Consider the following 16242-nt stretch of genomic DNA (forward strand, 5'->3'; position numbering starts at 1 on the left):
GTACGTGCAGGTGTAATTAGTAGCAAGTAATACTGCATGGTTAGCCAGTTTAACAGCTGTGTGAGGGACTAAAAAATGAAAACTTATTAACAAATAAATTGAAATTAAACAAAGAAACACAGAAACTCAACAAACATCTATGCATCGGAAGTTATGACAACTATCAAGTTACAATAAGTAACAGGCATAAGGCTATAAAATTCTAAGACTGCAAAAAGGTAGCTTTGCCGGGTCAGTTAATTTAACAACAACATAGACTGACATCAAATTGAAAACTAGTTGGAAGAAAAGCCTTCAGCCATTAAGAAATTGAACTGGCGGCTCCTAGAATATTAAAGAAAATGTTTCTTGCTGCTTAGTTATTTGATTTTAAATAACATCAGTAAAGATGTAACAAATACATCTATCAGAGTTGATTGTAATGTTAAATTGGACTCAAATGTTTTGGAAACGTTTGGGGAATTTTAGAAACGTTACAGTTTGTTAAACATGTCCAACTCTTCTCTTTATTTCTCTGTAATGCTTCCTGTTAACTTTGTCTGGTAAAGATAAGATCAACTCTAAACCCAACATTTCAAGATTGTTATTTTTTTCTTTAAACAAAAGGCCCTTTATTTTGAATGTTTAAAGGCAATGACAAGTTGTTTTTATTTACTTTAAACCAAAATTGAAACAATACCTTTCTTGAGGATGGGATAATAATAACTGACAGTGCTTCATGGGTTCAGGGATCTAGATATACTTAGTCCAGTTATCATACTATATGTATAGTATGCCTTTGTTCCTGGGATACTTCTGGGATACTTCTTCCTCTTTCATTACAAAATTGAGCCTTTTAAACTTATTGGAAAGGCTAACTGCAATGATTTAGCAAATTCTAGATTATCTGCTAACCCACCTAGCTTGGTGTGATCAGCATACTTAACAGGCTTGTTATTTATGTTCCTCTCTAGATCATTTATATATATTAAAAAAAAACAAAAAAACTAGTGGCCCCAGCACTGACCCTTTAGGGACACCGTTCTTAATATTAGCAAATTCTGATAAGGTTCCCCACAACATTACCCTCTACTTCCTGTATTTTAGCATCCATCTGCACAAGACATCCTGATCTCCCATGTCTTTTAGTATGATGCCCAATATCTCATGTGCCACCTTATGGAATGTTTTCTAAAAATCAAAATAATATCATATGCACCACTCTGATCATATACTTTTGTTACATCCTTATATAATCCCAGCATATTAGTGAAACACATCCTCCCTCATCTGAACCCATGCTGACTGTTCCCTAAAGCTCATGTTCTTGCCATGTGTTGTCCAATCTTTTCCTTAATAATTCCTTTTATTAATTTACCTGTAATGCAGTTTAAGATTACTGGCCTACAGTTACCTGGATCTGTCCAATCACCCCTTTTATATAATGGAGTAATATTTTCTATTGTCCAGTCCTTAGGAATTTCGTCAGTTTAGTGGCTTTCTAAAAATGTGTGTGTCAAGGGTTTATACATGTACTCACTAACCTCCATAAGGACTTGAGGATAAATGTTATCTAGTCCTGGGTACATGTTAGGTTTCAGCCTAATTAAGCTAAGCAGTACTTCTCCCTCTTCAATTTCCAAATCACTCGGTACCTCCTTAGTAATTCCTGTTACTTTTGGGAGGTTATTCACTCTCTCACATGTGAAAATTTGAGAAAAATGCAAGTTTAGAATATCCACCTTTTAGTTTCTCCTAACATCCTTACTTAATGGTTGCCCACATGCTCTCTATGACCTACTGTTAGCAGTAGAGTTATTAATCTTATACAACTCTTTTTTTTCCTTATGTAGCTTAATTTTCATATCCTTATTAACCCACTGTGGAGTTTCGTTTTTTTTTTTGTTTTTTTTTTTAATTTCCTAGTAATTTAGAATTTTGAGATGTACCTGTCCTGCCTTATATATAAAATGTTTTTAAACCTGTTTCTACACTTAAAGGTTATCCCACTGTATCCCTTTTATACATCAGTTCAAAATGTGCCCTACCAAAGGTAAACTTAACAGTTTTATTCTTTACATTAGGCACTCTTCCAAAACACTGAAGTATTACAGTATGATCACTGGCTCCTAGTGGTTCAATCTCCTCTATATTCTGAAGTTTATCTGGGTCATTACAAAGTACTAAATCCAGACATGCTTGACCATGTTGGTACTTTAATATACTGTGTAAAAAAAACAGTCACTGATTACATCTAAAAACCACTACCCTTGTACTCTTATTAGCCCAGCCAATATTTGGGAAATTCAAGTCCCCCATGACTAGAATATCCCCCTCAAAAGTTGCCATATTTAATATTAAAATAATGCACATTCAAATTACCATCCACCTTTATCTATAACATTCTCCAAAAATAAGGTCTTCATCCCTGATGTTTTCTAGCTGAATTCAGACATTCTCACTTGAGAAGTGGCTCATCATCTAACTGAAGAAGACTTCCATTTAAATTACCTACATAAATGGCAACACCTTTTTTTTTTGCGTATCCTTCCTAAAAATGTATGTTCATCTATGTTATACTTATTTCCATCTTTGTTATTTAACCATGTTTCTGATATTGCTATCATAAATATGGCGAAATATGTGCAACTCCAACTCACTTGCTTGCTTTTTGACACTTCAAGCATTAAGGCAAACATTTTTAATGTATTATTTTACTCTGCTAGAATTTAAGTTGCTATGCATGCTGTTTATTACACTACTGTTCGTCACTTCATGTAAAGCTTTAAACCTGGCCTGTCCTAAACTCCCTGTCCACCCCTTCCCCCACTAAAAAATGGATGTATAGCATCATCAAGTATGTGACTTTGGATCACATGAAAGAGCTTTTTATCACTCCTAACACTGACCAAGGAGAAAAAGAGGTAAATCTTAACTTTTCAAAAATATGAAAAACAAATTATCAAAGTTGAAAAAGACTGCAAAATATTCTTGACAGAAACTGTGTTATTTAATAATAATAGACTCAATGCAATGAAACGCAGTATGATCTGTGATATAAAAATTTCAGCAAGTCTTCTTTATAAGACTCATCTTTATTCCTGAGACATACTGCAAAGCCAAATAAACCTATATAAGACACATAACAAGCAAGTAGAGACTTATTAAAAAAAAAAAAAAAAAAGTGGAGGACCACAGTGAGTCCAGAAAGTAAACTTTAGAGAAATTTGATAAGGAAATGAAAAGGTTAGTCAGTACTGAAATAATGTGTGCTGTATATTCGAGAATAAACATACCAACTTTATCTTTTTTTTAAAGGATGTCTTTGTGTTGTTTCATGTGGCTGCAATCAGAATGATTAGTTTAGCTATGATCAAAAGACAGGAAATGGTTATATAAAAGTCAGGAATGTCAGAATGCTGGACGTACAACAGGTCTGAACCAAACATAGCAGATCATTTTGGTATCAATTACTTTGATTTTCTAACAGACTTGTGGCCAGGGCAATTGAACTAAATGTATAAAGAAAAACAGCTTTGGATGGTGACAGTTCAGAATATTCATATTTATTTATAAAATATAGCAAGTAATGTTTCATGAGCTCTGTTCTTTCAGGACGTTTCTTTCAGTGCAACTTCCAAAGATGCCATGGATTAGATGAAATATAAACGACCAAGATGCAAACAACTTAAACTATACAGTGGTATATATAGTATTAAGCTATTTTTTAAGTTACACAGGTCATAGTTTGTTAATGATAATGTGAATGAGACCCTTATTAAATCACTTTTGACAGTCAGGGCTTCAAAATCTGCGAGTGTATGTATGTATGTGTGTATATTTGGCCAGCATATCTATCCCAACCCACATTTTTTACCCAATATATCCAGATTTCAGTACCAATGCTAATGTTTATTGACTGCCCTGTGCTCGGAGGGAAGTTTATGTAAATGAAGCATGCAGCACACAGAATTGTCAGAAATGCTTACTAACAACCTGACCAAACAACTAAAGATGAGGTGGCGACCTGGTCAGGAAAACACACACGTGTTTGCATTTGTTTTATACCGTGAGATCTTAAATGAAAAGAGAAAGTGATGTGAAGCTCAATAGTTATCAAGCACTATAAAACTCCAGTTCTGGTGCCAGAAATTGTGGCTGTGAATGTTGGTGGGACTTAACCAGGAGCAAAAAGACAGGGAGAGAGAAGTTCAGGCAAAAGTGGTATCCTTGTATCCAAGACAAGGTGGACAAATGGCACAAGTTAAACTTATCAGGTCCCTCAACAAGCTATTCCATTGTAATATACATTCCCTTCTACATACTTTGAAAGGGGCCCCTGACTTTGTCTTTCAAAATTGTTACATTTACATATATGTCTGCTTGCTTTGACCAATGATGCCCTATCCTCCCTCCACTGACCTTTAAAATTCATTACACAGACATTTGCATCTGCACAATTTTGAGTGGAACCCTCGATTGTTTAAGCAGCCTACAAAACATAGTGCTCCCAGTTATATTCTTCCACTTCAAGTTCTACAGAATACAGTTTCCAGTGAAATTGTGTTTTACAATGACCAACTAAACTCTGAAGAAGGTACAAGCTAAAGTGGCTAAGACTGGAGATACTGTGCACACAACAGCTGTTGTCTGGGTACTTCACTAGACACAGCTTAATGAGAGTTTGGCAAAGAGAAAAACACTATAAAAAACATATACACACAGCATCTTAGCTAGAGTCTGACAGGAGAAAAAGATGGGAAATTCAACAGTCAGCTGGAAGAAGGTTCTATCGTCTTATTCACCATCGGAACACCATGATTAACTTAAGCCAAACACAGCACGTTATCAAAAACACACCATCCCCACTGTGAAGCTTGTGGTGGCAGCATCATGATGTGGGAATGCTTCTCTGCAGCAGGCCATGAAAGAGTTGTGAGAGTAGAAGGTAAAATTAAATCAGCAAAATGCAGGGAAATCCAAAAGGAAAACTTTAACAGTCTGCAAGCAACCTATGCCTTTGTTGAAGATTTGCTTTAAAGCAAGACAATTTCTCCAAACATAAAGCTAATGCTACACAGCAAAGTCTTAAAAACAACAATCATTATGTACTAGACTGGGTGAGTCTGGGACCATTTAAGAATTCTTGATTATGCCTAAAAAAGACTGTTCACTCATGACCTCCATGCAACGTGATAGAGCTTGAACACTTTTGCAAAGACAAACTGGGAATAATTATCAGTATCCAGATGTGTAACACTAATAGACACCTATGGACCTAGACTTAAGGCTGTCATGGCTGCCAAAGGTGCATATAGTACATATCACATTAACATTAAAGAATCTCTTTGTATTGATCAGTGGCAAAAAAGAAACTAAATCCATTGTTTTAACATTGTGTGATAATAAAATCAGAAAACATCCATGCCAATAAATACTTTTAATAGGCACTGTAGATAAAAAGTGCTTATGTGGCACTCACAAGATAGACAGGTTCAAAACCATTATAGATAGTCCCAAAGTGAAAGAGCTTTACATCTGTTTTTTTTCTGTATTTTTAATTATTATTTTTTTTTGTACTTCCTGTTTTCCGTTATTGTGCCTGGCTTGGTACATTTTACTTATGATTCCTTGGCATTGTTACAGAAGCTCTCTTCTGTTAAGAGTGTTGGGGTTTTTAAAAACTTTTTAATAAATGTTAAATGTTTTATAGTTGTCTTACTTGCACTTTAAACTTTCAAAGTACAATGTTGTGCATTTTTAATTTTGTACTGAAATTGGAACTCAAATTTAATTATGTATTGAGCTTTTCTTTTATTTTTAGCACTGGTTTAATTGTGTAATTTTACTGTCTTGTATAGTCATTTTTAACAGGTTTCAATAAAGGGACTGTTTTCAACAGAGGTTTTAACACCTAGTTGGGTAAATAGGTATTCCATTTTTTGTGTTAGTGTTTTTTATAATACGTAATAAAGTATGTCATAAAAGAGCCCTCATTGCACTATAAGAAGTCTAATTTGTTTTGATAATTTTTTGGATAATAATAAAAGGGAAATATTTCCCTATTTAAACCTCAACATATAAATTATACAGGTGCCAGTCATAAAATTAGAATATCATGACAAAGTTGATTTATTTCAGTGATTCCATTCAAAAAGTGAAACTTGTATATTAGATTCATTCATTACACACAGACTGATGTGTGTAATGAATGAATCTAATGTACAAGTTTCACTTTTGAATGGAATCACTGAAATAAATCAACTTTGTCATGATATTCTAATTTTATGACAGCCACCTGTGTGTATATATATATATATATATATATATATATATATATATATATATATATATATATATATATGCACTAAAATGGCAAAAATATTTTTTTCTTTAACCACAATTTTTGTGTTATATGTGACTAAATAAAATTATGGGGTGCACATAAATTAATTGATTCACACTATTTTTTTTTAACTTGTTTAGTATGGTGGGGAATCACCACGTTTAGTTTTTTTTTTGTTTGTTTTTTTTTACATATTTTATGATGAAAGTATCTATTCTATTTATTGCTTGAATGAATTAATTTAAAATTAATTTAGAAAATCGTGTTTATAGAAAAAATATTTTTTTTCTTTTTAGGGCATTTATTTTTTACTTTTTAGTGCATTTTTAACTTAAGTAAACAAAATTGTTTTGCTTAAATAATTTTTATATATTTTATTTTTTACTTTTTAGTTTTTGAGAATTTTGCAAATGATTTTTCTTTAATAATTTTTCATGAATGAGAAGCTTTTTTTAAAAGTATTACAAAATCTCTTTTTTGCAGAATTATTTGAATACTAAAAAGAACTATATTTGGTGTCTATTTTTCTGTTCAGGCTTTTATGGGATTAGTGCTCAGTTTCTATGAAAAACAAAATATCGAAGACAGAACGGCAAGCTTATGCCAATATTTCCTCACCATGTTCATCAAGGCTACTCCTTCGCAAAAGTCAACAAGTCGACATGAGTATTTATCCACTCCACTCACTGGTAGAGGCAAGTGGGGGCAATCTGATGCATCTCTCACTTGTATGCTCCTATACTGTATCTCACTACTGTATATTGTCTCTCCGTCATTGTGTGTATGTTAATTGGAATCACATAACCATTGAATACAACGAAATTTGCTACATAATTGCATCGGTTTTGACAGAAGCAAAAACTTTGTTGTGCAGTGTTATTTATGACTCTTGGATTACCCATCTTTTTACCTTGATTTTTTTGCAATGGCTATCTAAAATTTAAACTGCATTTTAACATACTACAAGGGAGTTAAATTAACATTTCTCCTACTTTGTTTCTGACTTATAAGTAAAGGCTAGTGTTGATTGGCAGAATTCACCAAAGAATTTTTTGTGTTGTGTTGGGTTCACTGGGGACCTTGTTCTCAAATATCTTCCTGATAATCTTCTTTGGTATGAACTTAATAAGAAGCATTTTACAGGAATGGTTAAAAAAAACACGTGAATACATTTTAACACAAAACACACACACAGAAGGAAATTGAAAATGTGCCTGTGTATTTGTGTCTTAAAGGTAATTTTTTGCATGAATTTTTATGTAATGTTTGAGATTACACATTTAACAGTAGCACCCAAAGTGCTGTGCAGTTGGGGCAAACAGGAAGGAATCCACATGCTTTAGTGTTGTGAAATTTGGTGGCATTAGCCATGAACAAGTAAGCACATCAGGACCAATAAAAAAAACCAAAAAAATTCCAAAAACAAAAAAGAAAATAGCTTTTCAGGTCGAGAAACACAAGTACCTGTCTCAGTGAATTAATGTCTCCTGCTCCTGTTACCACGATCTGAAAAAGATTTTACTCTACTGATATATAATTATATTAAATACAATTAAGAGAGGCACTGTGGCACAGTGGTTAGCGTGACTGCATCACAGCTCAAACTCTGGTTTCTATTTGGTCACAATAATCTGTCCATCATATGATCAGTTTTCTCATTTCTTTAGGTACTATAATGCACTTCTGTTCTTCTTATAATGAAAAAAGATGTAGAGGAGAAATAAAACAGACATGTAACAAATATTAAAATCTTATATATTAAAAAAAAAGTGAAAAGATATTTTGCCAACAGCTCTAATTGACATTCTCCATATAAAAACAGATGACTCATATCTCTTTACTTTAGCACAAAAGCTTTAAACTTCTCTTCCAAAATGGACTGTCCATGTCTGTCCAAGTCTGATCAAGTTGCAGCAGGGGTAAACACACTTTTTTCTCTTAACCTTAAGTGAAACTGGTAATGCCTAAACAAGTGAACAATCTAGCCTTGTCCATATTGCATGCAGCAATATTTATATATCTAAAAATACACTTACTCGTTTTTTATGAAAGCATATTTGTTGATAGTCTCAATAACATCTTTGAAAAGAATTTTGGAAGTTAACGTATAGCCATGATGCACAATTGGTTCTCCATCTGGGCCATCCCAGCAGTCCACTATAAGAAATTAAAAAGTTCACATTTTAGGATTTCATCAAAAATGTTCTCAGAAAATATATTAACCATATTATACTTTTCCATAAGAAAAAGCAAAAACATTTATCTTGAACGTACCTTCCACACATCGGCAGCCAGCCTGTAGGACCCAAGAATACATGTCTGCTCTGGACTGTGACATCAACTGGTCTCCCATTAGGTAGGTATTATGGGATGAAGCAATGAAATAATTGCAGAGAGGCTGCCTCATATCTTGGTGCACCTGGTGGTGCTCTGGGTTAAAAATATCACCAGCTGGACTGCGCATGTAGTTTGTGAATCCTGGAGAGAAAACGTGCAGTAATGTGGTGGTGAAGATGAACTCAAAACAATAAGATAACTGAACTGAAGCATAAAGGAACCACTTCAAACAGGACTGAAAACTCTAAATACCTCAAAGTATTTTCTGCTTTCTCTTTTAGAGGGAACAAGAAGTAAATTAGAATAGGTACATTTCAGGACAATAAAATGACTGCTCAGGATTCTACCCCACCTAGTATGGTTGACTTAGAAAGAGAGCCTGCCATGTGATCAGGTCATGAAATTCCAGACCAAATACAAAGCAGGAAAGAACCAGTGAAAGCAGTTCACTTGTGACTTTACTTTGTTCCAGGAATAATTCTACCAGGTTTTCCCAGGAGTTGATCATCTATATATATAATTCACTAAGGCAAGACACCCATGGAAACCGGCGTGGATTCACTAAGCCGTCGACAAGTAAGACACCTATAGTGCACGCAGGAAGGAGCCACGCCCACCAACTCCAAGACCATTGGATACGACGACAACTCGCAGAGCCACGCCCACCAACTTGGACGCGACGACACAGAAAAAAATGGCGTCATTTATATTCGTCTGTCGTAGAGGCCACATACATCTCCAAGCCACGTTGACTGTTCATAGAGGCATGTTTCTCGCGGAGGTGAATCGCCATATGAGAAATTCCAGTCTGGCTTTCGCACTGGTCATAGTACAGAAACGGCACTAACACGGGTTGTAAATGACATTCTGATATCCTCTGATGAAGGAAATTCCACTGTAATTATGTTGTTGGACTTAAGTGCAGCGTTTGACACCATTGACCATTCTATTTTACTGCACAGGCTAGAAAACGATGTTGGACTTACAGGCCCCGTGCTCGCTTGGTTCAGTTCTTATTTATCAAATCGATTCCAATATGTACAGAAATATGCTGACAGTACTCCATCATTATACACAGAAGTTGAATATGGTGTCCCGCAGGGCTCAGTACTGGGACCTTTACTGTTTTCGCTTTACATGCTTCCACTGGGATCTCTCATTAGGAAACATAATGTTAATTTTCACTCGTATGCAGATGACACCCAGTTATACCTTTCATTTAAATCAAATGAAGTTTCTCCGATGTTGTCTTTAATTAGTTGTGTTAGTGAATTAAAGGAATGGATGAATGAGAACTACTTGTCTTTAAATACAGATAAAACAGAGATGTTAATTGTTGGAGGGAATGACGCTGATCACAGCAATATTTTGTCGTCATTTAACTCAGTTGGAATCCCAATTAATTTTACTGAATCAGCCCGCAATCTAGGAGTTATCTTTGACTCTAGCATGTCATTTAAAGCATATTACAAAGTCGTCCAAAACCTGTTTTTCCATCTTAAAAATATTAGGAAATTAAGGCGCTTTCTAAATAAACAGGATTGTGAGAAATTAATTCATGCATTTATCTCTAGTAGGATTGACTACTGCAATGCGGTGTTCACTGGCTGTTCAAACTGTTCTCTATACAGCCTCCAGTTAATCCAAAATGCGCTGCAAGAATTATTACAAGAACAAGAAAATATGAACACATAACCCCAGTTCTTAAATCTTTACACTGGCTCCCAGTTAAATTTAGGGCAGATTTCAAAATCCTCCTTTTAACATATAAAGCATTAAATGCCAAGGTCCGCTTACTTGTCTGAACTTATCATGACTTACAAACCTGAGCACATTAAGATCTCAAGATGCCGGTCTGCTTAGGATTCCAAGGATTAATAAAATAACAGTGGGAGGTCGAGCTTTTAGTTACAGGGCCCCTAAACTGTGGAATGGTCTTCCTGCTTCCATAAGAGATGCCCCCTCGGTCTCAGCCTTTAAATCCCGGCTGAAGACTCACTACTTCAGTTTAGCATATCCTGACTAGAGCTGCTGATTAACTGTACATACTGCATCTCTGTTGTTAGTCATTAGCACTATAACATAAGTAACATGATAATTATATTTGAATACTAACCCTCACCTATTCTGTTTCTTTTCTCGGTACCCAAATGTGGCCATTGGTGCCACGCCCACCTGCCAAGTTGTTTGCCTGCCTATGGTAAAGTCATCCCTGATGGAGGATCACAGGAATCATGGGAAAGAGAGGTCCTTTCATCGGAGCAATGTTTCAGCCGTGGCATGGCCAAATGGAGATGCAGCTAGATGGATGAGGTCTCCAGGACTCTAAAAATATCGAAACCTAATTATGTCATATCATCTACTGTTAAACCGTAATTCTAAAATTTTTATTATGCTGTCTTAAGGAATTGTTCTGTTGTGTATATTGTATTGTATTGACCCCCTACTTTTGACACCTACTGCACGCCCAACCTACCTGGAAAGGGGTCTCTCTTTGAACTGCCTTTCCCGAGGTTTCTTCCATTTTCCCTACAAGGTTTTTATTGGGAGTTTTTCCTTGTCTTCTCAGAGAGTCAAGGCTGGGGGGCTGTCAAAAGGCAGGGCCTGTTAAAGCCCATTGCGGCACTTCCTGTGTGATTTTGGGCTATACAAAAATAAACTGTATTGTATTGTAAACTGTATATACAGCATGTAAAATGGTTTGCGAGGGGTGTCCAATGGGATCCTTAAAACAATCCTTTACAACTGAGGTTAAAACACAATGAAGTAAGCAGTCTTTAAAAACCGAGTTTTGTTACGGCCACGACCACGTGCACCATAGCAAACTGTTTTACACGCTACATACAGCAATTCGCATCCGCGACAAACATGCGTCGTGTCTTTCCAGAAGTGTTTAGCATTCAATAAATAATTATGCACGAGATTGAGCGTGTGTCTGCCCGGCGCAGAGAGGCGTGGGTGAGCCATTACGTCCCTACCCTTTGTGCACACCCCCCTCCCACCTCGCTACTACCGTGGTCGGGTGTCTTGGTGGATTATATATAGAAAAGCAGCCAAAACCGCACAGAGCAATGAAAAGTCTACATGAGTCACAGGTGCATCTGGACTGTGCAAAGACGACAACGACTCAAGTGACGAGTTGGAAGTGGGCACATGAGCAGGCAGTGCTGACTGAACGAGAGGGCGCGATGGCGGTCCGCCAGTTTTCAGTCACGGACGATTGTGTGTTGGTTCGTTCTGTGCATTGTTACAATGTTGCTTTTCTTGCTGATTTCTTACATTACCGATTTTTCAAATGTTAATTTTCTCCCTGTGCTTAAAAATCATTAAAAAAACAGCCTGATTATGCAGCGTATGGTACGTTGCGGGTTGGCTAGTCTTATTTTAAAACAGAAACCAAATCATCACTCAAGATTCAGTATTCCAGAAGAGGCCCTAAAATTAAATATATACAGTATATTAAGGCATAATGTTGATATTAAAAGTGAGGCTGATATTACAAGCGGTGTTCCTCAGGGATTACTGCCAGGGCCACTTCTGTTTTCTGCATACATAAATGATCTAAGCAAGTATATAATTAATAAGCTGGTTAAATTTGATAATGATACCAAACTGAGGGATTTGTATAGCACGTAGCCTTGGCCAGATTTGTGGAAAATTAATTTTAATCTATGGTATTAAATGTAGGAAGTAGAAATGTTAGATTTGAATAAACAAACAATGGGAGATCTAAAACTTGAAAGTACACCTTATGAGAAGGACCTAGGAGTCATAATGAACTTGTCACTATCTCCATCAAGAAAGTGTTCAGAAGCGATTAAGAAGGCTAACAGGATGTTAGGTTATTTATCACAATGTGTGGAGTATATGTCAAGGGAAGTTACATTAATGCAGTAGTGAAACCTCACCAAGAGTTTAGTATCCATATTACAAAAAGATATAATAGGACTAAATCTAGAGAAAAGTGACTATAATGATTCTGGGACTAAGAGGTGTGAGCTATGAAGAGAGCCTGAAAGAGTTGGACCTTTTCAGTTTAAGCAAACAAATTACAAGGGGACATGACTGAAACGTTTAAAATTATGAAATGAATTATTACAGTAGGCCACAGTTGTTACTTTAAAATTAATTCTGCAAAAAGAACATAAGGACATTATTTGAAAATTATTAAGGGCAAATTTTGACAAATGTTAGAAAGGATTTCTTCATGCAAACACACACAGAATAAATTTGCAAGTATTTTGATGGAGTGTAGGACTTTATGGATCTACATATCTCAACCCCGATGTAATTTTGAACAATCTAGGTGTATAGGATTAGTGAGCTTGTTGGGCTAAACGGCCTGTTCTCGTCACAATTTTCCTAATGTTTAGACTTTTACTCCACATACTGTATTGAAATATATCATTTAGCATCCTATTTGCCTTTCCAATTGCTTAAATACGTTAGTATCACAGCTAGACAACAAACTACTCTTAGAATGTAACTACCACCTTCAAAAATTTTGAATTGTGTAAAAAAAACTTTTTTTTCGCCCTTGTTAAATATTAAATTGTACATTTGTGTATAAAAAAAGAATTTGTTAGGTAACTGCTAATTCCTGAAGTTGGTTCAAAACAGGATGTGATCATATGCTTTGTGCATGGATGACCTCACAGTTACAGCAACTCCAAGGTCTGCAGGTGGATCCTGAAGGGCCTTAAAAAGCTTTTCTCATGGGTATGGATGAGCTTTAAGCCAACCAAGTCCCATTCCCTCTTCCTAAAGGGCAAAGCTACAGATCAGTTCTGCTTTGTCATAGATGGCATTATAATTCCATTGATCATTGAGAAGCCAGTTAAGAGTCTGCGAAAAGTCGATGATTGTAGTCTCAAAGACACAACTGCCATTAAGACAACCATCAGGGAGCCTGCGGTATCCTGCTGATATGGCCTTCTTTGGTGTACGAATTCCCTAACCCAGGCAATGTACTGTATAATGTCTTACAAGTCCAGCAAACCTTCATACCTGGGGCAAGAGTGAGACAACGACTTGCCCCATATGCTCAGGAAGGGGGTCATTTGAACACATTCTCAACAGCTGACCAAAAGCCCTGGGACATGGTCGCTATTATGTCAACACGACCAGGTGTTAAAAGCAGTGGCAAATACTGTTTCTTTGGCCGTCCTCGCCAGCAAGTATCTTCACCCTGCAGCAACATCACCTTTGGGCGGGCATGTGAACAGCCACATTTACAGCCCAAATCACAGACAGGCCTACTTCACTCTGCGCAAAACTAGCAACTAATGGATAAACAGTAAGTTTCCGGCACACATCGCAATAACATCGCATAGACCATAAATTGTTGTACTTTTAGAAGCCACAAAACTACTAGTAATTATACAGTAGAAGTCACTTTACCCTGGGAGGATCGCATGGTTTGGTTATAGTGAGGAAGTATATAAAGTACAAGGACCTTCTGGAGCAGTGCTGGAGACAAGGATGGAAAATTCACTGCCTACCAGTGGAAGTGGGTTGTAGGGGCTTTGCCAGAGCCTTCACTCTGCAAGACATGACAGGCGTCCAGAAAAGGGGAGCAATCACAGCCATCACATAAACTGCAGAAAGAGCCTCAAGATAGAGCAATCCATGGACTACTGCTACTGGGACACAAGCCGGGGATTGATCATCCCTGGATGGGTCACCTGATTGAGGGTGTCTGATGTTGCAAAACCTGAAACACCTAATGACGCAGGGATACATCAGTGATGATGCTTCCCAGTGCATCCGTAGGATATATTTTGACACACATAGTATTTCTGTGTTATTATGAAATTAATACTCTCTCCACCTACTGTCATATTACTAACAATGTCATCAGTTAAAGCATAATTAATATTCACTCACTATGTTACCTGCTGGATATCAAGTGGAGATCCACTTACCATCTATACCAAGCACACCTTGCTTTCGGTTTTCTGGGCAGGGCTCAAATTTTTCTACAATTTCCAGGCAATGTTCTTTCGTCACATTCAACATCTGTTGGTGGAAAGGAAATTAACAGATTAAATGGACAGTGGCAAACAATAAAAGAACACAGTGGTGTGAGGAGATATGAAACAACAAGGACAAATACAGGAGAAGGCCTAGATGCCCTAGTAGCTGCCTTCTAGTCTGCATCTATTTGTAGACTCCAATTTTCTATCTTCCAATAATTATTTTGAAATAGGTTAGTGGCCAATCAAATTATAACGCTAGTAGTCATATCATACCAAATCATTGATACTGTGAAAAAGAATTAACCTGAATAACCTGATATTTGCCTTTCAGAAAAACAGTGTAGTTTTGGTGTGCAGTTATGTAAGTTTATAAAATCAAGCTAAGAAATAATAACTTGCAAGCAAGGGCCTAGGTAGTTAATTTTTAAAATGTTTTAACTAATACAGTATGTACTGTATGAACAGTAGTTGAAATTTTATTTTGTCTAATTTAAGATGGTTGTACTATTGGGTAAAAATAAAATTATCTGATATGTCTCATGAGATAGTACAAACAAATATTTTGCACTTGTGGAAGTAAAAATCTAAATTAACTAAAACAGAAATACTTACAAAAGAGTGACTTTTCAATTTCCATTTCCTACATGGTACTAAGAACTTGCTCAGAGTAGTGACTATAACGCTTTTATACTACATTATATACTGACCATGAATGAATGAATGAATGCAAAAACTGGGGGTGGGTGGGTTCATCTCTTAAGATAGGAGTGTCAAGTTCAGATCCATGGGCTAGATCACTATCTGACCAATTTTGAATGTGGTCTGTGTGATCCATCACCAGCTTGTTTACATCCATTGTTTTAATGTGTCAAGTGCCATTTGATTATGACACACAGTAATCAATTTTAAATAGGTAATTTGTATTTGTCCGGACTGCTGGTCAGTAAGCACTCATTTTGAACCTGTTGGTGCTGGTAGCTTTCCTAGCCAGCTGCAATGTTAAATAAAAAAAAAAAGGCAGAATATAGGATTGTGATGAGCAGATTGTTACTTCTGTGTCTTGTTTGTAAATAAAATGTGGAAGTAGTAATTAATTGATACTGTATATTCCGGTCCAAGTGTTAATGCCTGACACTCAATAAAACTGAGTTTAATACCTCTGCTTTAACAATTGGGCAATTGTTCAAAAACAGTAAGGTAAATGTTTTGACCATTCATTTATAAACTATTGATATTGGCTTCCATGATTCAAATGTAGCTTTACATTTTTTTGGTCATATCTACAGCCCACAGATATCACCTGAGCTGCTGTAGAAGATGGCTTATGTTAGTGCAGTAGTTTGCATATTTTCCACAAGGGTTGTGTTTGTGTACTCCACCTTCTTCCTGCAGGGTTATATTGATTGGCAATACCCATTTGGGTCCCTAGAAATATGTATCAGTGTTCTCAATTTACAGTCAATGAATAGCTAACTCTTGTCTAATGAACAATTATATTTGGAAAGACTAGTTACACACAACCCAGAACTGTATTATGAAGATTCATAAAACAACTGGATTAATAATTAGAATTTCACAATACAATAGACAACACAGGGATGC

At 36.1% G+C, this 16242-nt stretch overlaps 1 protein-coding gene across 9 annotated transcripts in view; it reads right to left on the reverse strand.

Moving 5' to 3' along the window:
- plch2a (phospholipase C, eta 2a) overlaps nt 1–16242 on the reverse strand; it is a 537474-nt gene that overhangs the window by 115181 nt on the left and 406051 nt on the right. For all 9 annotated transcript variants that reach the window (XM_039756057.1, XM_039756056.1, XM_039756058.1 and 6 more), the window contains 3 exons: nt 14587–14680; nt 8600–8803; nt 8362–8482 (listed from right to left, as the gene is read on the reverse strand). In XM_039756057.1, the coding sequence (XP_039611991.1) occupies nt 8362–8482; nt 8600–8803; nt 14587–14680 (419 nt within the window). The remainder of the gene's footprint in view (nt 1–8361; nt 8483–8599; nt 8804–14586; nt 14681–16242) is intronic.

The sequence above is a fragment of the Polypterus senegalus genome, chromosome 6, assembly GCF_016835505.1.
Source record: "Polypterus senegalus isolate Bchr_013 chromosome 6, ASM1683550v1, whole genome shotgun sequence".
In the NCBI taxonomy this organism is placed as follows: Eukaryota; Metazoa; Chordata; class Cladistia; order Polypteriformes; family Polypteridae; genus Polypterus; species Polypterus senegalus.